At 34.8% G+C, this 21,743-nt stretch overlaps 1 protein-coding gene across 5 annotated transcripts; it reads left to right on the top strand.

The window, feature by feature from the left end:
- The first annotated feature begins 938 nt into the window (after positions 1-938).
- LOC114187392 (WD repeat-containing protein 48-like) lies at positions 939-18,288 on the top strand. Of its 5 annotated transcripts, none has more exons than XR_003605247.1 (21): positions 939-1,077; positions 1,757-1,854; positions 2,008-2,114; positions 2,857-3,015; positions 4,069-4,134; positions 4,227-4,316; positions 4,472-4,774; positions 4,921-5,018; positions 6,407-6,442; positions 6,527-6,647; positions 6,789-7,025; positions 7,266-7,361; positions 7,490-7,555; positions 7,711-7,749; positions 7,881-8,015; positions 8,434-8,795; positions 10,867-10,960; positions 11,171-11,362; positions 17,227-17,350; positions 17,578-17,622; positions 17,855-18,288. XR_003605247.1 is itself a non-coding variant. In XM_028075642.1 (18 exons), the coding sequence occupies exons 1-17, from the start codon at positions 2,001-2,003 to the stop codon at positions 17,323-17,325; spliced, it is 2,307 nt and encodes a 768-aa protein (XP_027931443.1). In that variant the 3' UTR covers positions 17,326-17,350; positions 17,855-18,250. The 5 variants fall into 5 exon arrangements, 1 of the variants encoding a protein (XP_027931443.1); XR_003605248.1 differs by having other exon boundaries at positions 1,757-1,851; XR_003605246.1 differs by lacking the exon at positions 1,757-1,854.
- The last annotated feature ends 3,455 nt before the right edge of the window (positions 18,289-21,743 follow it).

Genomic DNA, 21,743 nt, shown 5'->3' on the forward strand with positions numbered 1-21,743 from the left:
TGAATTGAGTGTTTATAAATTAAAATCATATTATTTTAATTTTAGAAAAATGTTTTTAAGAAAATAAAAAGACCAAAATAATCCCATTTTAGAAAGTAAAATCTTATCGATCATTAAAAGATATTTTGTTAGTTTTCCTAAAACACATTCCTTTTTAAAAATGGACAATTTTATTTAAAAATTAATTATATTTTGATCTCTAAACTATAACATAATTTTATAATTTTCGATTTTATTTAAAAATTAATTATATTTTGATCTCTAAACTATAACATAATTTTATAATTTTCGTTTAGATATGAAATTTTGATTATTTTGAACTCTTATATTTAAGGAAATATGGATGTAGTACTTTTCGTCTGACAAGGTTCATTGCTTTTTAATATCATAAATTATAAATTAATTTGAATACGGTCCACCAATTTTCCTTCTATTACTATCTTACAAAGTCAACATAATTTATAGTTTATGATGCCAAAAATCGATTAACGCAGGTTTTGGACCGAATAAATTTTTAACTAATTTTTTAACACATAAATAATAATGACTTGTTTTTCATTCAACACAATTTTTTTAATTAATTTTAGAAAAATTAAATACATATTAATTTTATATTAAAAATTAAATTTTATCAATTTTATATTAAAAATTAAATTTTATCAATTTTATATTGCTTTGACACAGAATAAAACACAAAAAAATTATATTTATGCAATTTTTTAAGTATAATAACACAAAATGATAAAACTTTGAAGAAAAACCAAAATCGCATTGAAGGATAAAAACATAATCAACCTCATTTAATTTTATTTAATGAAACTTAATTAAAATCATAGGCACAGGGAGAGTACAGGTGTAAAGACCATCCTACCCTCAATTAAGAAGGCACGAAACGGGTCAAAGGATCTACCGGAATAATAAATCTGGACGCCCATATTTTTACGCCCACGTTCGCTGCCTCACCTTACCTCACCCTTCTCTCTCTCTCTCTCTCTCTCTCTCTAAACTTGAAACGAAACCTCGCCACTGCAACGAACACAACCACTTCCTAGTGCTTCCAATTCCTCACTCATCACGGTTTGTTCCTCTTCCATTTTCTCCCTCTCCAACTCCATTTCCTTTTCTTCCATTTTCGTCTCCTTTCAATTCCATACACCAATTTATCGCATCTCATAATTACTCTGTTTTAGCTCATAGCTTTTGCATAGTGCTTAACCTTATGATCGCCCTAGTAGGGTTATGGTTTCGTTTTCTCACCTTTTATTCTCTATTTTTTCCTTCCTTTGGGTTATTTCTGTCCATGATTTGGGGTATTCGACAGCTTCTGCGTGTTCGTGTTCGTGTTCCTTATGTTATGACTTTTAGCTGTGTGTTTGTTTATTGATTACGTAACTATGCGCTTTTGATTTGATTCGCATTGAGTATTTGCTGCGTTTGGTACGCAATTATGCTTTAACTGCTGATTCAGACGGTATTGGAAGAACGAGTTTGAACTTTGCCTGTGGAGTTATTGTAAAAAATGGTGTAGCGTGTTTGGGAACCTGTTGAGAAGTGAGACGAGGAACCCGTAGCTATTAGCTTCTTGAAGCTATAACTATTACTTTCTTAGTAAATGTGAAAAACTACGTCTGGAGTTGTAGATTTTAGTACTATTATTTGGGATATTGTGAAGACTAAGCTCCATCTTATATGATAGCTGAAAATATTTGATAATAATTAGCTACTGTTACAGAGAATTCTTTGTGGTTGTTTCTAGGAACTCTCACGTTGTACTGTTTGGATCTGTCTGTCATTAAATGTGCCCCTGAAAGAGTTTTTCAGCACAGCAAACTTCCGTTTATTAAAGAAACGGTGGTAATCCATAAACTGCATCATCTGTTTATTTGTTTTTAAATTTTTATTTATGCAGTTGGAAACGCTCCTAAGTAGAATTCCTGTTAATGGCATTGATTTCTCGCTTTACTCCTGGGGTTATTTTTTAAGTAATGTGATTTATTGACATGTCAGTTTCGGCAATGCACCGCGTGGGTAGTGCTGGTAATGGAAACAGTTCAACTCGTCCTCGCAAGGAGAAGAGATTAACCTACGTGTTGAATGATTCTGACGACACTAAGGTGAGGTCATTATTTATTTAAGTATTCAATTTGTTTCAGGGAAATAGACAAGTTCAATATTTGCTTCTATTAGTTGCATCATTATCTTTTCAAAACTTTTGTTTGATGTCTGCTTTATAAATCTGTTAACTAGTTGAACTTGATTGAGATGTTTTTAATGATCACAACCGTTTCTTACTTGAATGAAAAATATTCTTCAAATTATATGGTGAATTCCCACTTTGGTCCCTGCAAGATTTTTTAAACTTAAATTTTCTTCTCAGAAGGTTAGTGATGTTAAATGTTGCTCCCGTGTGAATATTTGGGTCAATCGGGTCCTTGTGAACAGTATTTGCACAAGTTTGATTTTAGAACCTTTTCTTTGAGGATCAAATAGATGTGATCACCTTTGGAGGGCCAAATTGATGTTCCTACAAAGATCAAGATGGAGGTTTACCCTACCTTGTGATGTTAGTTTGTCTTTTTACATTGACTCAGACCCATTTAGTGGTTTGCAGATTTTGACCTTTTTTTAATATTTACCCTATGTTTTACTTTCTAATCAATCAAAGCTTCATTTATAGTTCAAAAAGCACTTGGCTCCTTTTCTAACAGGTACTTAGCATTTTACTGTGAAAGGTGTTATTGTATGGATTTTGTTCTTTTCATTAAGATTTATTGTCCTGGTTGAAATTCTTTCAATTTTAATCGTTTTCTTGGTTGCACAGTTTAGAATTGCTTCAAAGTTGTCTCTTCTCTGCAGCATTGTGCAGGCATAAATTGTCTGGCTCTACTTACATCTGTGGCATCTGATGTGTCTGATTATCTCTTCACTGGGAGTCGTGATGGCAGGCTAAAACGATGGGTATTAGATGTGGATAGAGCAACATGCTCGGCTACCTTTGAATCTCATGTTGATTGGGTAATATTTATGTTCATTTTTTCATTTTATTTTTCTTCCTTTCTATTTTTTTTTGTTGACTTCTTAGTTCTAATATAGTAGCTAGCATGTCTTTTTAATCATGGTTACTTGATTAGCACTATCTGCAAAGGATCCACTGCCTCTTCAGCTTTTTCTTGCGGAGGACATCTTGTTTTTGGTGGACTTATGTTACATTTTAATAATGCTCCTTTATATATATATATATATATATATATATATATATATATATATATATATATATATATATATATATAAGCTTTATGCTCAATCTCAGTGATGAGATAAAAAGGTGTAAGGAAATGCATCATGTGACATAGGAAAACTATTTACCATGCAATGTGCACGTCTCATTCTTGAGATCTTACCATCTTGGTTTTGATTTTGTGGGGCCTGTATGTTTAATTTTTTTGATTAAGACGAGTAGTGTTTTTTAGTATTCAGCTTCATATAGAGGTATGTAATGGTCTGAATTTGGTATTGAATTTTATTTATTTTATATTGTTGAATTCTTCATCAGACATCCTTTCACTCAGTCTATGAGGATTTGTGGTGTTCTTTTTATGTTGAGGTTTAACAAGCTGAGTTCTAATAAAAAAGATATGGTTGAAAAGGAAAAGGCAATGAAAACCCATTGGATTCTCATGTGCAAAAATTTCTAAAACTACAAGTGTAATTTTGCAACTGAATTTGACTGAGTATTGTATTGTGCTGTTTGTGTGAGATAAATTATCACTATGGTTTAAAATCTGTTTTAGGTTGTCTTTTTGTCTCAGTTCCTTTTCTTACATTATAAAATTCGTAATATCCTGTAATGTATCCTGTACACTTTTCCATTAAAATATCCCCCTTTTTTCTAATTTTTTACATTACTAGAAAAGTTCTGCAATTTTTTTTCCCCAATATATCAATGTTCCTGAAATTATAATCATTCTTCATCTTTGGTGTTTTCTCCCTAAAGTCCAAATTCCTGTTTGGCCCGTTTGATTAGCATTCAAGTTAATTGAATATTTAAATGTTATTTTAATCTTGCAGGTTAATGATACTGTTCTTGTTGGTGATAGTACACTCGTTTCTTGTTCTTCAGATACAACCATAAAGGTTTGTTGATTGCTAGCTTTTTTTTCTCCGACTAGTACTTGCTCTTCTGAAATAATTACATAATTTTTTACTCCATTTTATATCTTTGTTAGCTATGGAATGCCTCGTCCTTTGGAACTTGTACAAGGACTCTACGACAACACTCTGACTATGTTACTTGCCTTGCAGCGGCAGGAAAGAATGTAATGTACTTAGAAAATCTTATGTTTCTTAAAGTGCAAAAGAAAAATTCATTTGATTACTTCCGTATGTTCCACACTGAAACAGATAGATACTTTGGTTGAATTGTCAATGTCAAATCCATTATTTGATTCTTTAATAGTGTCATGCTTTTTAGAGCAATGTTGTTGCCTCTGGTGGCCTTGGTGGGGAGGTTTTTATATGGGATATTGAGTCTGCCCTTGCTCCAACCTCTAAGAGTAGTGATGCTACGGGGGATGAATCTTCAAATGGTATCAATGGTTCTGGCAACTTACTACCATTGACAAGCTTGCGTACCAACTCAAATGACAATATGTCTGTGCACACTACTCAAAGTCAGGGATATAGTCCAATTTCAGCCAAAGGCCATAAAGATTCTGTTTATGCTTTGGCTATGAATGAAAGTGGAACAATTCTTGTCTCTGGAGGCACAGAAAAGGTATAACGTGGCATTTGCTCTGCTTGTCAAGGTTTCTTTGTGTTTTGATGTCAGAGTTGGTTTGTTTGCTCTGTAGGAGCTTGAATCATATGAATGTTTTCTCTGACCATGGTTTATTTATTCTGCCATTTTCTGGGGTTGTCTAGGTTGTTCGTGTCTGGGACACAAGGACAGGATCAAAGACTCTAAAGCTAAGAGGGCATACTGATAACATCCGGGCTCTGCTTCTGGATTCTAGCGGCAGGTTTGTGGAGTGGATATCTGAGTTTAGTTGCAATTTTCGGTTTACATCTATATTTTAAAGTTGGTAACTTGCTTTCCTTCCTATTGGTTTATAATACATTTATTATCAAAATTCTCTCCTACTCTCTGCATTGATCTTTCTCATTTGACATTTCTATTTTCCCACAATGTATAGATAATAACTAACAGGAATAACTTAAAACTTTCGTTGGCTGTGTGTGTTGCAATGGACTTATTTAATAGTCAATCATATGGTGGATGAAATCCTGTTGGGTTTACGTTTCATTCTATGCAGTCATGCATCTTTTTATTGCATAAGTTTGTTAGGGGTGAGTTTGGTAAGGGAGAAAAAGTGGGGAAGAGGAAGGAATGGGAAAAAAAGAGCAAAAGTAGGTACTTTGGTAAGGGAGAAGTGTGAGAAATAAAAATAATCAGCACGGGACACATTTTTATTTTTTCATTCAAAACAATAAAGAAATGGGAAATGCGTCATGAAGCACAACATAATCCATTGTGTTGTGATAAGGGTGTTTTGTTAATAAACACTCCCTTAATCAATTATGTACGGCCCATTTTCAATATATGGGGATTGCGTTTTTTTCAGACCTTATTTTTATAATAAATAAATAAAACAATATCAATATAATAAATAAATAGTAGTAAAAAAATAAAGATATCATTGTAAAAATAAATTCTCTTCAACTGAGCAACCTTCAATTTTATGGAGTCTTCTTGAACTTGTGAAGGATCTATTCACCTTAAAGAAAGCAAAGAGTCCATGTAGTTGCATTGATTGGTTCGGCTATTCACCTTAAAGAAAGCAAAGAACTGTCCGTGTAGCTATCATCTTCTAACTGCTAGAATATTCTAGAAAATTCCAAAAGTTATAGAGTATTATGCTTTCTGATTTCCAGTTCAAGCTCTTTAAGTTTCCTTGTAAATCTTCCCTTTTAGTAGAGGCGTGTTTCATGTGTGTTAGTTGTAATGTTATTTGATCTATAAATAGGACCTTGTAGCTTCAGTAGAAGCTAACCGAGAGTTGTAATGTTTGAGTTGTATTCTGAGTGAGTTTGGTGAGGGAGAAACTCCTAAGTTGTAATCTGTGTGAGTTTAGTGAATTCTCCTGTGGGCGAAGGATGAAGTTGATCAACACTTCAATCGAACCACGTTACTTCTGTTTGTGATTCTTTCTTATTCTTCCTTAGTGTTTACCTTCTATCGTCTAGCACTGCAGATCTGTTTGTGTGGTAGACGTTTTGCAGTAAATTGTGAGCTATTTCCTAACACCTCTCCCTTATTTCTTTCCTTCTTTCCCAACATATCCTATTCAATTAAATAAAATGTTTCTTCCAAAAGTCAGCTGTGATTTTTTGATTTTCATTATTGCAGATATTGTTTATCAGGATCTTCAGACTCTATGATAAGGTAATGCACGTGCATGGAGTTATAAGCATTTGTATTTGTTTTGTTTTGTTTTGTGGTTGACTAATAATCCATCTTCCCTGGTAGGCTTTGGGATATCGGTCAGCAAAGATGTGTGCATTCTTATGCTGTTCATACAGATTCTGTCTGGGCACTTGCCAGCACCCCAACATTTAGTCATGTTTATAGTGGAGGGAGAGACTTTTCCGTGAGTGCAATCTTCCATGAAGATTAACATCAACCTTTTTTTTTTTATTATTACATCATGCATATATGTGACTTGACATCTCCTTTTTACGTTTAACCTGTGAACCTCATCTTCTAATGCCCTATTCTTTTATATCTTAAGTTATACTTGACAGATTTGCAAACTAGAGAGAGTAGTTTGGTCTGCACGGGCGAGCACCCTATTCTTCAATTGGCTTTGCATGATGATAGCATATGGGTTGCATCAACAGACTCTTCAGTTCGCAGATGGCATGCTGAAGGATGCAACCCTGAAAAGATTTTCCAGAGCGGCAATTCCTTTTTAGCAGGAAACTTGTCTTTTTCAAGAGCAAGAGTGTCTCTAGAAGGATCTACCCCTGTATGTTACATGCATTTCTGAAAATAATTACCATACGACATTGCTCTCAGTACTCATAATACTAGTTGTATACGAACATCTGTAGATTAAGTGTTAGTTTACATATCCAATATTAGTACTTCCTCTTTGTTCATATGACAATTAGTCTTAACAAATTTTTGTTGAAAATATTTTTTTCTTTTGGTTCTTTCTGTTCTGCAGAACTAGTAACTTTGTTGTCAAAATTAATAATTTTAACAGGTTCCTGTATATAAAGAACCTACCTTAACTATCTTGGGTACACCTGCAATAGTACAACATGAAGTTTTGAATAATAAGAGGCATGTGCTGACGAAGGTAACCGTGGTGTTTTCTGGTAATTTTTGTGCCATGCATATTGTTTTTCCTTGGTGACGTCCATTTTTTAGTGAAATTAATATCCTTTCTATGTTATTTTCTTAAATGGTTAACAACTCTCTGTATAGGATGCTTCTGGTTCAGTAAAGCTATGGGAGATTACCAAAGGTGCTGTGATTGAAGATTACGGAAAGGTATCAACTTATTGAATTTTCATTTTGTAACATGCATGACAATCTTATTTGCTAGGGAAGAGTCATATTTTCACAAACTTCAACTAAAGCTGATGATAGGATTCATTTTGTTTGTTCGTAATAGCTCATGTTTTACTTGTGCACAATCTATCTAGGTTTCATTTGAGGAGAAAAAGGAAGAGCTATTTGAGATGGTATGGATACCAACAGAAATCATGATTCCATTTTTAATAATTATATTTTTTTAGTTGGTAGCGAAACATAATGATTTCCAGTAGTTTTCTTATTCAAGCTGACTTTTAATTTTCTTCTGATGCTGCTTTAGGTTAGCATTCCTGCATGGTTTACAGTGGATACCAGGCTTGGAAGTTTGTCTGTTCATTTAGACACTCCCCAATGTTTTTCCGCAGAGATGTATTCAGCAGATCTTAACATTGTAGGCAAGCCTGAAGATGATAAGGTAATGGCTTTGTTATCGTGAGTGATGTACCTGGCTTGATCTTAAATTCCTAATTGTATTATTTTTTCTGCTAGTTTTTGGTATGCTGGAACAATTATTGTCTACTTTTATGTAACTATTAACTTGCTATTACTTATCTTCATGGAATTCATTTAAGTTAGTGGCACATAACCATCAACCTATCTTAGTCCGTCTTGTTACTCAATCTTAAATGATTCCTGTCACGATTTCTAATATAGTGGACACGGAAGTATTTAAATTTCTTTGTAATCTGTTGAACTGTGATTGGCTGAGTTCTTCTATGCACTTTTATAGTTTCAACTTTCAAGAAATATGTAATTCATGCATACAATGACATAATGAGAATGTTGTCTTTAGTTTTCTTTCAACAATAAATCCAATGCCTATTATTCTGCAGGTTAATTTGGCTCGAGAAACCCTTAAAGGATTACTTGCTCCTTGGTTGAGAAAACGAAAGCAAAGATCGGGCTCCTCAGCTCCAGCTAATGGGGAGTTATTATCTGGAAAGGATACTGCTTCAAGAAGTAGTACCCATTCAAGAGTTGAGGTTGATGGTAGTTCTGATAATGATGCTATGGTTTATCCTCCGTTTGAATTCTCAGTTACCTACCCGCCTTCCATTATTACTGAGGGCACTCATGGAGGTCCATGGAGGAAAAAAACTACCGATTTAGAAGGAACCAAGGATGATAAAGACTTCCCCTGGTGGTGTTTGGACTGTGTTTTGAATAATCGGTTACCTCCCAGAGAAAATACCAAGTAATTTTACCTTCCTCTTCGATTTTTTCTTCCTTAAAAGGTTGCTTTTAAACACATGGTAGAAGTTGAAAGTATTAAACCATGCTTGTGACAATTTGTTTATTTTGTTAATGTAGAATAGTTTCCTAATTCTGATGATTAATATTTATTAATCACATGCAAAAAATGTGGTGGTACTTAACATTCCGATTGTAAATGACATCAATTGATATATGGTTAAGAAATCAAAGGAATCTATCTTCCTATTAATTCTGTGGTATCTGTTGACTTCGAATTATTGATGTACTCAACACAATAGCTTCAGAAATATTTTGTACTTCAAGTGTCTATTGCCATGATAATGTTTGTTAGAGCAAATAGTCTTACATAGAATTTATGATAAAGGTGTTTTGTGTTTTGCGCTACACCTAGTAACTGGATCTATTTTGTCATATTCTCTCATACACTGTATCTGATATGTGTAAAGTTGTTATAAATATGAGATCCTTAGAGAGGGAAATTCACTTTCTAAAATTCATTCTAAATCCTATGTATTATTCTCAAATTGCTATTAAAGCATCTCAATCCCACTTTGCTGTCTCTGTCCAGCAAAGGAATTGTCTATTAGTCATTGTTCGTGCCATCCGCTGCCATCAACTGTCGGAGTTTCATCTTCTAACGCTTGGGTCAGATGTGTCTCGAGGGGTATGACCCAACAATGGTGTTTGTGCATCCAAACTCCAACCAACACGCCGTTACAATTGTCCCACTGCTGTGTTGCCCTAGGCATATGTCTCATGTGTCGCCTTCCAGTGGTCAGACTCTTCTTAGACCACCTAGGGTTGACTCATCGGAGCAATCTAAGCCCCTTTTCGCCCTTTGTTTTTCAATAAAGGAGCATTTAGTGTGTCTTCTAGTGTTAATCATGATTTCTCTCACTTGCCCTAGATTTCTCTATTGACTGTCTCCTTTCCTCTACCTTGCTAAACACGTCTTTAGGAACTATCTCTTTTTCATAATTTTTGCTTGTGAAAAAGGAGGCTGTGGCACTAGAGGATGGCATCCTCGTGGTAGAGGGCATCCTCAATGCATATATTTTAAAAGAATGGTCACACCCAAAAAAATTGTTACACTTTATATGGCTTTCTGGACAGGGTAGCCAATATTTTCAAATCCGAAGTTTTTGAGTCAAAGTTCTCTAATAAAGAATATTATAAATATTCCAGGTTAATGTTTCACCACCAAGCACAATCTTTCACCCATTAAGCTTGCATTTCTCAAATCTTGGAATGTCAAAGTTCATGAATAATTGATTCAGGTGCTTCTGATTATATTTTTGAGAATGCTTCATTACTCTCCTGTTTCTCATTCTAAAATTCCTCATATTATTATTTAAGCCAATGGATACAAAGCTACTTCTCAAGGAGTTGGGCAAACCCCCCTTTCTCCCTCCTTAAACCTAAAACATGTTCTTCTTGTCCCTAATTATTGTCCTTTTAGCCTAATTTCCTTAAGTCAATTAATCAAATCTTTGAATTTTCCTGTTACCTTTATTGCCAATTCTTTTGTTATAAAAGAACGTGGTACAGGTCAATTGATTGGTTAAGAAAACATGTTTGGTCTTCTTTTTCAAAAGAACTGAAACAAGTTGTTACTCTACCTTTTCTATAATTCAGTATGACATTTGGGTCTTAGTCGAGTCACATCCTTTGGGTTTTGTTATTTTGTCACTTCCATTGTATGATCTAGCTGGGGAGTATTAAAATAGTCTTAAATAGAATTTATTGTAAAGGTGTTGTGTGCTATGCTGCACCTAGTGACCTGATATCTCTTTTCGTATTCTCTTCCTCTCATACATTGTATTTGATGTATCTAAAGTTATTATAAATATGAGAGCCTAAGAGAGGGAAATCCACTTTTTAAAATTCATTCTAAATCCTTTGTATTATTCTCAAGTATGTTAAATTATTTTTCTTACTTTTATAGATTAGCAATGGTCATGTCTATTAATTTGAATCTGAGTATGATGTGATCTCAGACTAGTTACCTGTGGCTCACTTTGATACATGTTGTTTTGTGATAATCACTGCAGATGCAGTTTCTATTTGCAACCTTGTGAAGGCTCTTCAGTCCAGATTCTCACACAAGGGAAGCTAAGTGCCCCACGTATATTAAGAATTCACAAAGTAAGCTTTTATCTGTATATTAATTGACAATAGGTACTAATAATTGCATTAATTTTTGGATGTGTTGTTGTTAAGTTGGCTTTGACTATGCTTTCTAAAAGTATTGTTTGTTGAGTTTTTTGTGTGTGCAATGTAGATTCCTGACACATTTTTCTCACGGGTGCTGATGCAGTTTGAATGATCAACTTTCCCTTCTTTTGGTTTGTTTAGGTTGTTAATTATGTAATAGAGAAGATGGTGCTTGACAAACCTTTGGATAGCTTAAACGCTGAGTCTAGTTTTTCCCCTGGTCTTACTGCGTCACAGTCACAGCATCAAGTAGTTGGCGATGGATCTTTTCGATCTGGATTTCAGCCTTGGCAAAAGCTTAAACCTTCTATTGAAATATTGTGCAACAACCAGGCAAGTGATATGTTCTGTTATATGCAATCTCATTATAGTGCAGATAGTAGGTTAAGAATTTAAGTATGAATAAAGTCTGTTCAAATCCAAATATAAGTTCATCTTATGATTTTCTGTGAAGATAACATCTAATATGACAATTTAGACCCATAGTTATAAAATTCAATTTCAGCTATTAGATACTCCTTATTTAAGTCTCAAATTAGATCATAGTGCTTCTATTTGATCTGTAGTTTTGACTCATGTGTGTTACCAACTTTGTTTTCAATTTCAAATGTTTGAAGTATGTTTTAAGCTTAACTCATCATAAAAAACTGACTTATAAGGTGAGCATTTATATACTATAGTTTGGGCTTGTCTCTAATCGATGTGGAATTTTCAACACAATTCTCTCACGTTAAGACATAAACATCTCGTGATACTTTTAGGTGGTTTGACAATGGTCCGATGGTTGGGGACATGATAGGTCCAACAAACCTTGTTAGGATTAAGCTCTGAAGCCATATTAGGAAGTGAGTTTAAGCCTAATTCATTTTCACAAACTTGACTTGTAAAGTTAGGATTGTCTCTACTTATATACTGTAAAGTGAAGATTGGCTCCACTTATCATGTCACCCGTTGTCAGACCGTTGTCGGATCACGTACAAATATTTAGTACTGTTAGATGATATAATATTGTGTTTAATAGTTGGGCTCAGCCCATTATGTATTTCTGGGATTTGGCCCATTATCAATATAAATAAACTGTCCTTTGTGTAGGGTTTACACAAGGGAGATTAATCCCAAAACCCTATTTCATCTTATTTTACATGGTATCAGAGCTTAGGTTAGTTTACTACAGCCACCGTCCCGCCGCCGCTCATTGCCACCGCTTCTGCCGTCGTCACCGTCGCCTCCGCCGCCGCCGTCGCTGGAGCTGCAGTTTCGACCGACGACCAGACGATTTTGTTCGTCTCGGCCAGGCGACTCCAACGCCGCAGAGATCGCCGCCATCGGAGCTCTCACGCGCCTCCACGCGCCGCCACAAGCTCCGGCAGCCGCCACCTCTCCGTCGCGCGTGACGGCGCGTCGCCGGTCGTTTTCTGCGCCGATCAACTTCGCCTGAATCGCCTTCTTGAGCTCTTTCTGAATCTGTGGTTGTTGTTTCAATCGGAGCACCTTGAATTTTTAGGGTTTCTCCCTCTATGGCTTCTTCCGCTGCCAATTCGAGTGTGTCATCTTCAAGCACTCCGTTGTCTGAACCCTCTGTTTATACCAACTACGTCAATGTGCATTTATCCATTGACAAGTTGGATGGCACAAATTACGCGACATGGGCATCCGATATCAAACTTTGGCTCAAGAGTCAAGGATATGAAGATCATCTCACCCAGAGTGTAACTACAGTTGCTGCAGATGAAGTTTCCCGCTGGACGAAAATTGATGCCCAATTATGCATCGTCATTAAGTCCACCATTAACTCTTCGCTGAAACAAATGTTTCGTTCATATGAAACATGTTCAGACGTTTGGGCACAGGCCAAGTTGTTATACACCAATGACACTCAGCGTCTTTATGGTGTTTGTCAGGATCTTTTCAAAGTTGTTGCTCCGCAGAGTCCTGGACCCATGGCTGAATATTTGGGCAAAATTCATGCCCTTCTGCATGAGTTTAATGAGTTATTGCCTCCGGCCTCCACTCCAGCTGAAGAACTTGAGCAACGGTCAAAGTTCTTTATGTTATTGGCATTACATGGTCTTTCTGATGAATATTCCCATGTTCGCGACCAGATTTTGGGGTCTCCTGTTGTGCCCAACTTCACTGCTACTAGTTCTGCCCTTTTACGTGTGCCAAGAAAACAAATCATTGATACATCTACTTGTGCTGATGATTCCTCAGTCTTGGTCTCTCAGCGGGATGATCGCAATCGTTCTCACAAGCCGGGAAAGGGACGACCCAAGTGTGACCATTGTGGCAAATTAGGCCACAAGATTGACAAATGTTATGCTCTACATGGACGTCCTCCTCGGTCTGCTGCAGTAGTTCACTCTGATCCTCCTCCCCGATCAGCGACTGTGGATCCTGCTTCATCTGATACCGCAGGGCACCCTGCCATTTTCAACGACTTTCTCAAATGGTATGAGGAACGTCAAAGTTCTAGTTCCACTACATCTGCCTCTGTTGCACGCACAGGTACATCATTCGTTGGCCTGACTCACTCTGATTCTCTTGGTCCTTGGGTTCTTGACTCAGGCGCCACAGACCATATTACTGGTAACAAATCTTTGTTTTCTTCTTTGTCTTGTCCGGATCATTTACCCTCAGTTACAATGGCTGATGGGTCTAGAGTCTCATCTCATGGTGTTGGTACTGTTAATATTTTTCCATCCATATCCATTGATCATGTTCTTTATGTTCCTGGGTCTCCATTCAATTTATTATCTGTCAGTCGACTAACTCGTTCTCTTGATTGTATTATTTCCTTTACCAAAGATTCTGTTTGTTTACAGGACCGGAGTTCGAGACACATGATTGGCACCGGATGTGAGTCTCATGGTCTGTATCATCTTCGTCCTCCTTCACATGTTGGCGCGGCTATGGAATCACCATCCCTTCTTCATGCACAATTTGGTCATCCTAGCCTTGCCAAACTGCAACAACTTGTCCCCAGCTTGTCCAAGTTATCTAGTTTGTCGTGTGAGTCTTGTCAATTAGGAAAGCATAGTCGTAGTTCGTTTCCTTGTAGTGTCTCACAACGAGCTTTGTCCCCTTTTGCATTAGTTCATTCGGACATTTGGGGACCTAGTCGTGTTAAGTCTACTTTAGGTTTTCAGTATTTTGTTACTTTTATTGATGATTATTCAAGATGTACTTGGTTATATTTAATGAAAAATCGTTCTGAGTTGTTCTCTATTTTTCAATCATTCTTTCATGAAATTAAAACACAGTTTGGGGTTTCTATCCGAAATTTGCGGAGTGATAATGGTCGTGAATATCTCTCTCAATCCTTCAAACATTTTATGGCTTCTCAGGGCATTCTTCATCAAACATCATGCGCTTATACACCCAAACAAAATGGAGTGGCTGAGCGCAAGAATAGGCACCTTATTGAAACAACTCGCACTCTTTTAATTCATGGTGCAGTTCCTTCACATTTTTGGGGTGATGCGGTTCTTACTGCTTGTTATCTTATTAATCGCATGCCTTCAGTCTTGCATAACCAAGTTCCTCATTCTATTTTATTTCCTCACGACCCTCTTCACCCTTTACCTCTTAAAGTCTTTGGGTCCACATGTTTTGTTCATGATTTTAGTCCTGGCTTGGATAAGTTGTCTCCGAGAGCCCACAAATGTGTCTTCTTAGGATTCCCCCGCTCACAAAAAGGGTATAAGTGTTTCTCTCCTTCCCTTAACCGTCATTTTATCTCCGCTGATGTCACCTTTGACGAGTCTTCTTTTTACTTCACACACCCCTCTTCTCGTTGTGAGCCACCATCTACTACTATAGATATCCCTGTTGTGTGTGATCCTCCTAGTGTGCCCACTTCCAGTGCCACCTCGGATTCTCCTCAGCCACCTCCGAGTGTACCTATTGCGGATAGACCACCTCTTCAGGTTTATAGCAGAAGACATCGTTGCCAACCACCAACTCATGACTCACATCAAGTGCCGAGTTATTTGTCTCCTCCGGTTCCAACAACTGAGTCTGATCTTCCCATTGCCCTTCGTAAAGGTATGCGTTCTACCCGTAATCATTCCCCTCATTATGCTGCTTTGAGTTATCATAGAATCTCTCCATCTTTCTATACATGCCTTTCGTCTATTTCCTCTTTGTCAATTCCAAAATCTTTAGGTGATGCATTAGCCCACCCTGGTTGGCGTCAGGCCATGTTTGATGAATTGAGTGCTCTCAGGCATAGTGGAACATGGGATCTTGTTCAATTACCATCCGGGAAATCTGTTGTTGGTTGCAGGTGGGTCTATGCTATCAAAGTTGGCCCTGATGGCACTGTTGACCGTCTCAAAGCTCGCCTTGTTGCCAAAGGTTACACACAGATCTTTGGTTTGGATTATGGTGATACTTTTTCTCCAGTGGCCAAGATGGCATCTGTTCGCTTATTCATTGCCATGGCTGCTCTTCGCCAATGGCCTCTTCACCAACTTGATGTCAAAAATGCATTCCTCAATGACGATTTGAATGAAGAAATTTATATGGAGCAACCTCCGGGTTTTGTTGCTCAGGGGGAGTCTTCTGGATTGGTTTGTCGTCTTCACAAATCTTTATATGGCCTAAAGCAGTCTCCTCGGGCCTGGTTTGGAAAATTCAGTAGTGTTGTTCAACAATTTGGCATGTCTCGCAGTGAAGTGGATCATTCAGTTTTTTATCGTCACTCCAGTGCTGGATGTATCTACTTAATAGTGTATGTTGATGACATTGTTCTCACAGGAAGCGACAACCTTGGCATCTCCCTCTTAAAGCAACATCTTTGTCGTCATTTTCAGACCAAAGATCTTGGAAAACTCAGGTATTTCTTGGGTATTGAAGTAGCACAATCCAATAGTGGTATTGTCATATCTCAGAGGAAATATGCATTGGATATTCTGGAGGAAACTGGATTAATGAATTCTAAAGCAGTAGAAACACCCATGGATCCTAATATTAAACTTCTACCTAAATAGGGGGAGCCTTTCTCAGATCCTGAACAGTACAGACGGTTAGTTGGAAAGTTGAATTATCTTACTGTTACTCGTCCTGATATTTCCTTTGCTGTTAGTGTGGTGAGTCAATTCCTTAATTCCCCATGTGAAGAACATTGGAATGCAGTTATTCGCATATTAAAGTATATCAAAAGCTCTCCTGGAAAAGGTTTACTATATGATTCCAACTCTGATACAAAAGTTGTATGTTATTCAGATGCTGACTGGGCAGGATCTCCTTCCGACAGAAGATCTACTTCCGGATATTGTGTCTCAATTGGTGGTAATTTGATCTCTTGGAAGACCAAGAAACAAAATGTTGTGGCAAGATCTAGTGCAGAAGCAGAATATAGAGCTATGGCTTTAGCCACATGTGAACTTGTTTGGCTTAAGCAATTGCTTCAAGAATTGCAATTTGGAGATGTCACTCAAATGACACTCATATGTGACAATCAGGCTGCTCTTCATATTAGCTCTAATCCTGTCTTTCATGAGAGGACCAAACACATTGAAATTAACTGTCACTTCATTCGAGAAAAAATCCTATCCGGGGACATCAAGACCGAGTTTGTCAACTCAAGTGATCAATTAGCAGATATTTTCACTAAGTCTCTTCGAGGACCTAGAATTGATTATCTTTGTAACAAGCTTGGTACATACGATTTGTATGCACCAGCTTGAGGGGGAGTGTTAGATGATATAATATTGTGTTTAATAGTTGGGCTCAGCCCATTATGTATTTCTGGGATTTGGCCCATTATCAATATAAATAAACTGTCCTTTGTGTAGGGTTTACACAAGGGAGATTAATCCCAAAACCCTATTTCATCTTATTTTACAAGTACCATGCACGAGATGTCTAGTTGGAGTGTTGGAGATCCCACATTAACTAAAGATAAGGTGAAAATATAAGTGGGACAATCTCACCTTACTAGCCGGTTTGTGAGAATGAGTTGAGTTTAAAAACATTTCTTAACATGGTATCAAAATCTATCTTATCAAAGTTTTCATGATTACTAGGAGAAGATGGAAGCATAGTACCTCCAGATCAATTTCAATTGTGGAAGAAAATTGATTTTCAGTTTTGTGCTCTACTTTGGCAATCAATAGAGCCCAATATTTTGAACATTATTTTTCTTAAGTAAAAAACGTGCCTTTAGCCAACTAGCTTTTTTGGTTTATTTTCAGGTGCTGTCTCCTGAAATGAGTTTAGCCACAGTGCGAGCTTATATATGGAAGAAGTCCGATGACTTGATTCTAAATTATAGACTAGTTCAAGGAAGGTGACTACAAATTGCATAATGCATTAGAGGTGGGTAATTGAACCTTGGGTTTTCTGAGCCAGTATATGATATTTAATGCTTCTATGAATTTTCATTCCTGTATTTTTTGTATTCTGTAAATGTTATTTACTGCCAACTGGAAAGGGGAAATATTTATTCTAGAATAGTATTTCTTTTCTAAATGATGATAATGTTGATGAAACTTTTCTTTTAGGTTATAAAGCCTAATTTTTATTTATAATTTGTTCTCTTTCAGATTGGATTGAAGTCAGCTCTAACCATGTCTGAATGTTCATTATTGGTATCACAAGTAACTTTTAGTGATTTTGATGCATTGCATAACCATTTCTTTTGTTCTAACGAAAGTTTTACTACTAGAAGAAAAAAAAGTTGGAGAAAAAATATTTTCACTTTATGTACTGAATTTGTTTTTTCCAATACACACACATCACCTAGTGGGTTATAGGTATATGATTTATGCCGTTTCAGAAAGGATTGCAGACCTTATAATGAATTATGATTAATACTTGCAGGTTTTCTTGTGATTATGTAAAATACTTCTGGGCACGAATTCTTCTTGGGTTACCTGCATTGATATGTGGTATTATAGGAATTTGTAAATTTTGGGCCGTCATCTATCACCAAATTTGGTGACATTCTCTAGAGCTGCTTGGATAGTTTTTTCTTTAGTGGAGAGTTGTTACTGTAAATTTTGAGCTAGATCTAGCCGGCATGCATGCTTCTGCTGGACACGGCATCGTCTGCATCTGGCATGAAGAAGGTTTTTATTGACTCTATTCAGAATTAGTAGGGGATTCATACTGGCATAGTGGGGTGTTTTCAGGAATCAGGTAGTTCATTTAGATGACAACAAAAACACTGTAAATTTGAATTGTGCGTTAAATATCTGGCCATAGAAATTTTGTTAATTGGTAATTGCTAATAATATTATTCTCATTTCTTCAAATTAATCATTTGATATCCAGTCCCGTTTATGCATATTTGAGTGTAGTCAGTATGCAATGCTGATAATGGGCCAATGTTGAACGAGCATTATTAGCTGAAACTGTGAGTGTTAATTGCAGCTATGCATCATTTACTCGATGGTTTATATTTCAAATTTATACTAATAATGTTGTAACTGATAATCATGTTATTATGCTTTTATTTTTTGTATGTCTGTTGAGCGAATAAATGCGAACTATGGAAACTGCATATTGCATAGTGGATAGTAGTTTTTTGCCCCCAGGCGATGTCTACTTTTACCTATTGGTGCCTGCTATATTCTAATGCTAGCATTGGTAGCGCACAAGTCATGTATTTTGCATAGATAGAGGTGTAAGTATTCTCTCTTTTTTTCACTGCTTTGAGAGACACGAACGAGAAGCTATTACCAGTGAGGAAGACTTCTGGTCAAATAGAAAGTATTAATACTTTTTAATCCTTGTACTCAAATATGGACTTTAAAGGGAAAGCAACTTTCTCAACAATAGTAAGATATTTACGTTTTCATCACAATCATTTGATTCGAAACGAATTAATTCCTATACTCTATATTATAAAATAAAAAACACGCCTGATATTTTCCTATTCATTAGACAATTACGTTGTAAATTACTTAAATCTTTCATGCACAAAGTCCATACAAAAAAGAAAAAAGAAAAATTTTCATTTCCTCATTCGTGGGATATTGTAAGTTTCATAGATATTGTGATGATTCAAGATTGTACGTTTCTAAGAATTTTTTTCTCAATTGGTGCACATGGAGAGCACATTGTGCTGAGTACCAAAGTAACACGGTTTAATGCAGAGACCATAATTTGGCCCTACGGGGACAGAATCTTGAAAAGTGTCCATATTTGCACTACCCTCACTTATTTCACAATATTACAATAAATTGGTATCATGGTTTATTTCACAAAGTATCTTATGGGATATTTAAATTGGTAACATTAAGCTTTGAAGAATGCATAGTTATTGTTTAACTGTGACAACACAACTTTGTGGTCAATCAATGTTATTGTTCATGCGTGGTAAATCTTGTAACAATTGATGCATTGTCATTTTTTTATGGTAATTTAATTTGTTAGTTAAATTTGGTTCGTTCTTATGAAAGGACATAAATATAAAAATACAAATGTTCGCTTTATAAATAATATATCTGAAACCAAAATCACCATACACAAGAATAAATAACCCTCACTTCGTCTATGAATCATATTATAGAGAATTTCGACATTATTAATGTCATTAACTTCTCAAATTCTTTTGATTGGCTTGTTCCTTCCAATCCTAAATTAGTACAAAATCACGACGAAGATTACTCTGAATATATTATTTTAAAATGTTTAGGATATCTTACAAATACACATTAGGATGTCTAAAGAAAATGATTTCTACTATTATGGACATTATGTTGGAAGAGTCATTGATAAGTTTTTTTCATCAACTAAAATTGATAGAAAATAGCGGTTGATATACCATATCACTCAACTATAGGTAGTAATATCAATGTTACACACAATTAATTCTAAGTTGAATTGACTTGATACATATGATCACATAGCTTTGAAATATTTGATAATTTTATATATTTGTAAGCATTTCAATTTCAATTTCCCTAACTTATCATGAATAATATTTAATTTTTAATATTAAATCTATTATTCAAAGTTTTAAATGCAGATGCATCTTGGATCATTTGTATCTATATAGATTAAAATCCCAATTCATGGATCTCTCAGTTGGAAAAATCAAGACGATCGAATCATTTTCTTTACTTTTTTTATATAAATAATTAGTAATAATAATAATTAAACTTTTCTAAATATAAAATTAAAAACAATATTCAGTATTAATTTATATTAAGTTGTCAAATTTTATTTTTAATATTCAAATAAAATTGAAATTATTAATATTAATTATTTTTATATAATTTATCAATTTTTTTACTTTTATTTAAAAAACAAAATATCACGTCAAAATTTTAATTTTCATGAACTAGATTTTAACCGATATTCTGAAAATTTTCAAATAAGGAAAGTCAGAATTCGCCTTTTTTTAGATGAAATATTTGAACAAATAAAAGGTGCATTACGAGAATGAATTCAGTGACTTTTTTTTTGGAATAGTGTGATTGGAAAAAAAAAGTGTTTTGATTGAATTAAAAGAAATAGATAATTATTTAAACTTTTTAAAGAGATAAGTTGTTGACACTTTCCATCACACATAGACATCCCATAATGAAAGCTAAGAACTTGGAGGAAATACAAATGACGGATGCATTCAGGCACTGTTCACCACTCATAAGAGGTGAATAATATAATAAAATAGTCGATTTACTTATTTTTCTTAAAATATATTTTGAACACAATTTTAAATTCACACATACATTTTTTTACATTTTAAAATAAATATACTCAAATAATATCATCTGTCTATAATATTTGAAACTTTTATCATGCTATAAAATTACTTATATAATTTTTTAAACCCAAGAAATACAGGCCTTTAAATATCAGTTAATCTTTATTGTATGTTGTAAGTGAGATATCATAATGAAACTTTAATTTTAATTAAAAGTAACACTCAAAAAACGTGTAAGAAACTAAAACAGAACTGAATTTGTCCATGTTGGAACATCTTCCTTTTATGGCAATTAATTAATGTTGATAGGCAAAATCCCACTTCCACGCCTCCACTTTGAAATATATCGGTAGTCTTCGAAAATTAAAATATGATTTTTAGTATAATAAAAAATAATTTTACTGAAAAAATTTAATTTTAATATTTTGTGTTTATGTTTGAGATGCTTAGGTAGTTGTATTTAAATTTTAGGGTTAAATATTTTTTGTCTATCGAATTTTACTAAAGTTTTTTTCTAAAATTTTTGACTAATTTAGTCTTTCATCTTTAAATATATGTAAATTTAATTTTTTTATATTTAATTTATATTATCAAAGTAAAATGATTTGAGATTCTTTTAATAACAAAAAGAAATGGGATTTAAATTTTTATTGATTTCTTATATTATTTTTCTATTAAACCTCATAAATACTGATTTTATTATTTAAAAATATATTAATTTCTTAATATTATAACACTAATGTATTTTAAATACAAAAAAAAAAATAACATACAAGAATTACGTGGACTCGAACAATTATATTATGGGTTAAATATGTTTTTGGTCCCTCAAGTTTTAGCAAAAATTGGAATTAGTCCCTCATCAAAACTTTTGATCAATTTAGTCCTTCATCTTTCAAAATGCGTGAATTTAGTCCTTTTAACCAAATTTTGTTAAGTTTTTTTTTTTACGCTTCAAGCGCATTTCATGATAGTATTTAAATTATTTACACTGTTCGACACATTTTTGTTTCAATGTTAACTTAAATACTATCATGAAATGCGCTTGAAACGTCA

This window comes from Vigna unguiculata, chromosome 6, assembly GCF_004118075.2.
Source record: "Vigna unguiculata cultivar IT97K-499-35 chromosome 6, ASM411807v1, whole genome shotgun sequence".
In the NCBI taxonomy this organism is placed as follows: domain Eukaryota; kingdom Viridiplantae; phylum Streptophyta; class Magnoliopsida; order Fabales; family Fabaceae; genus Vigna; species Vigna unguiculata.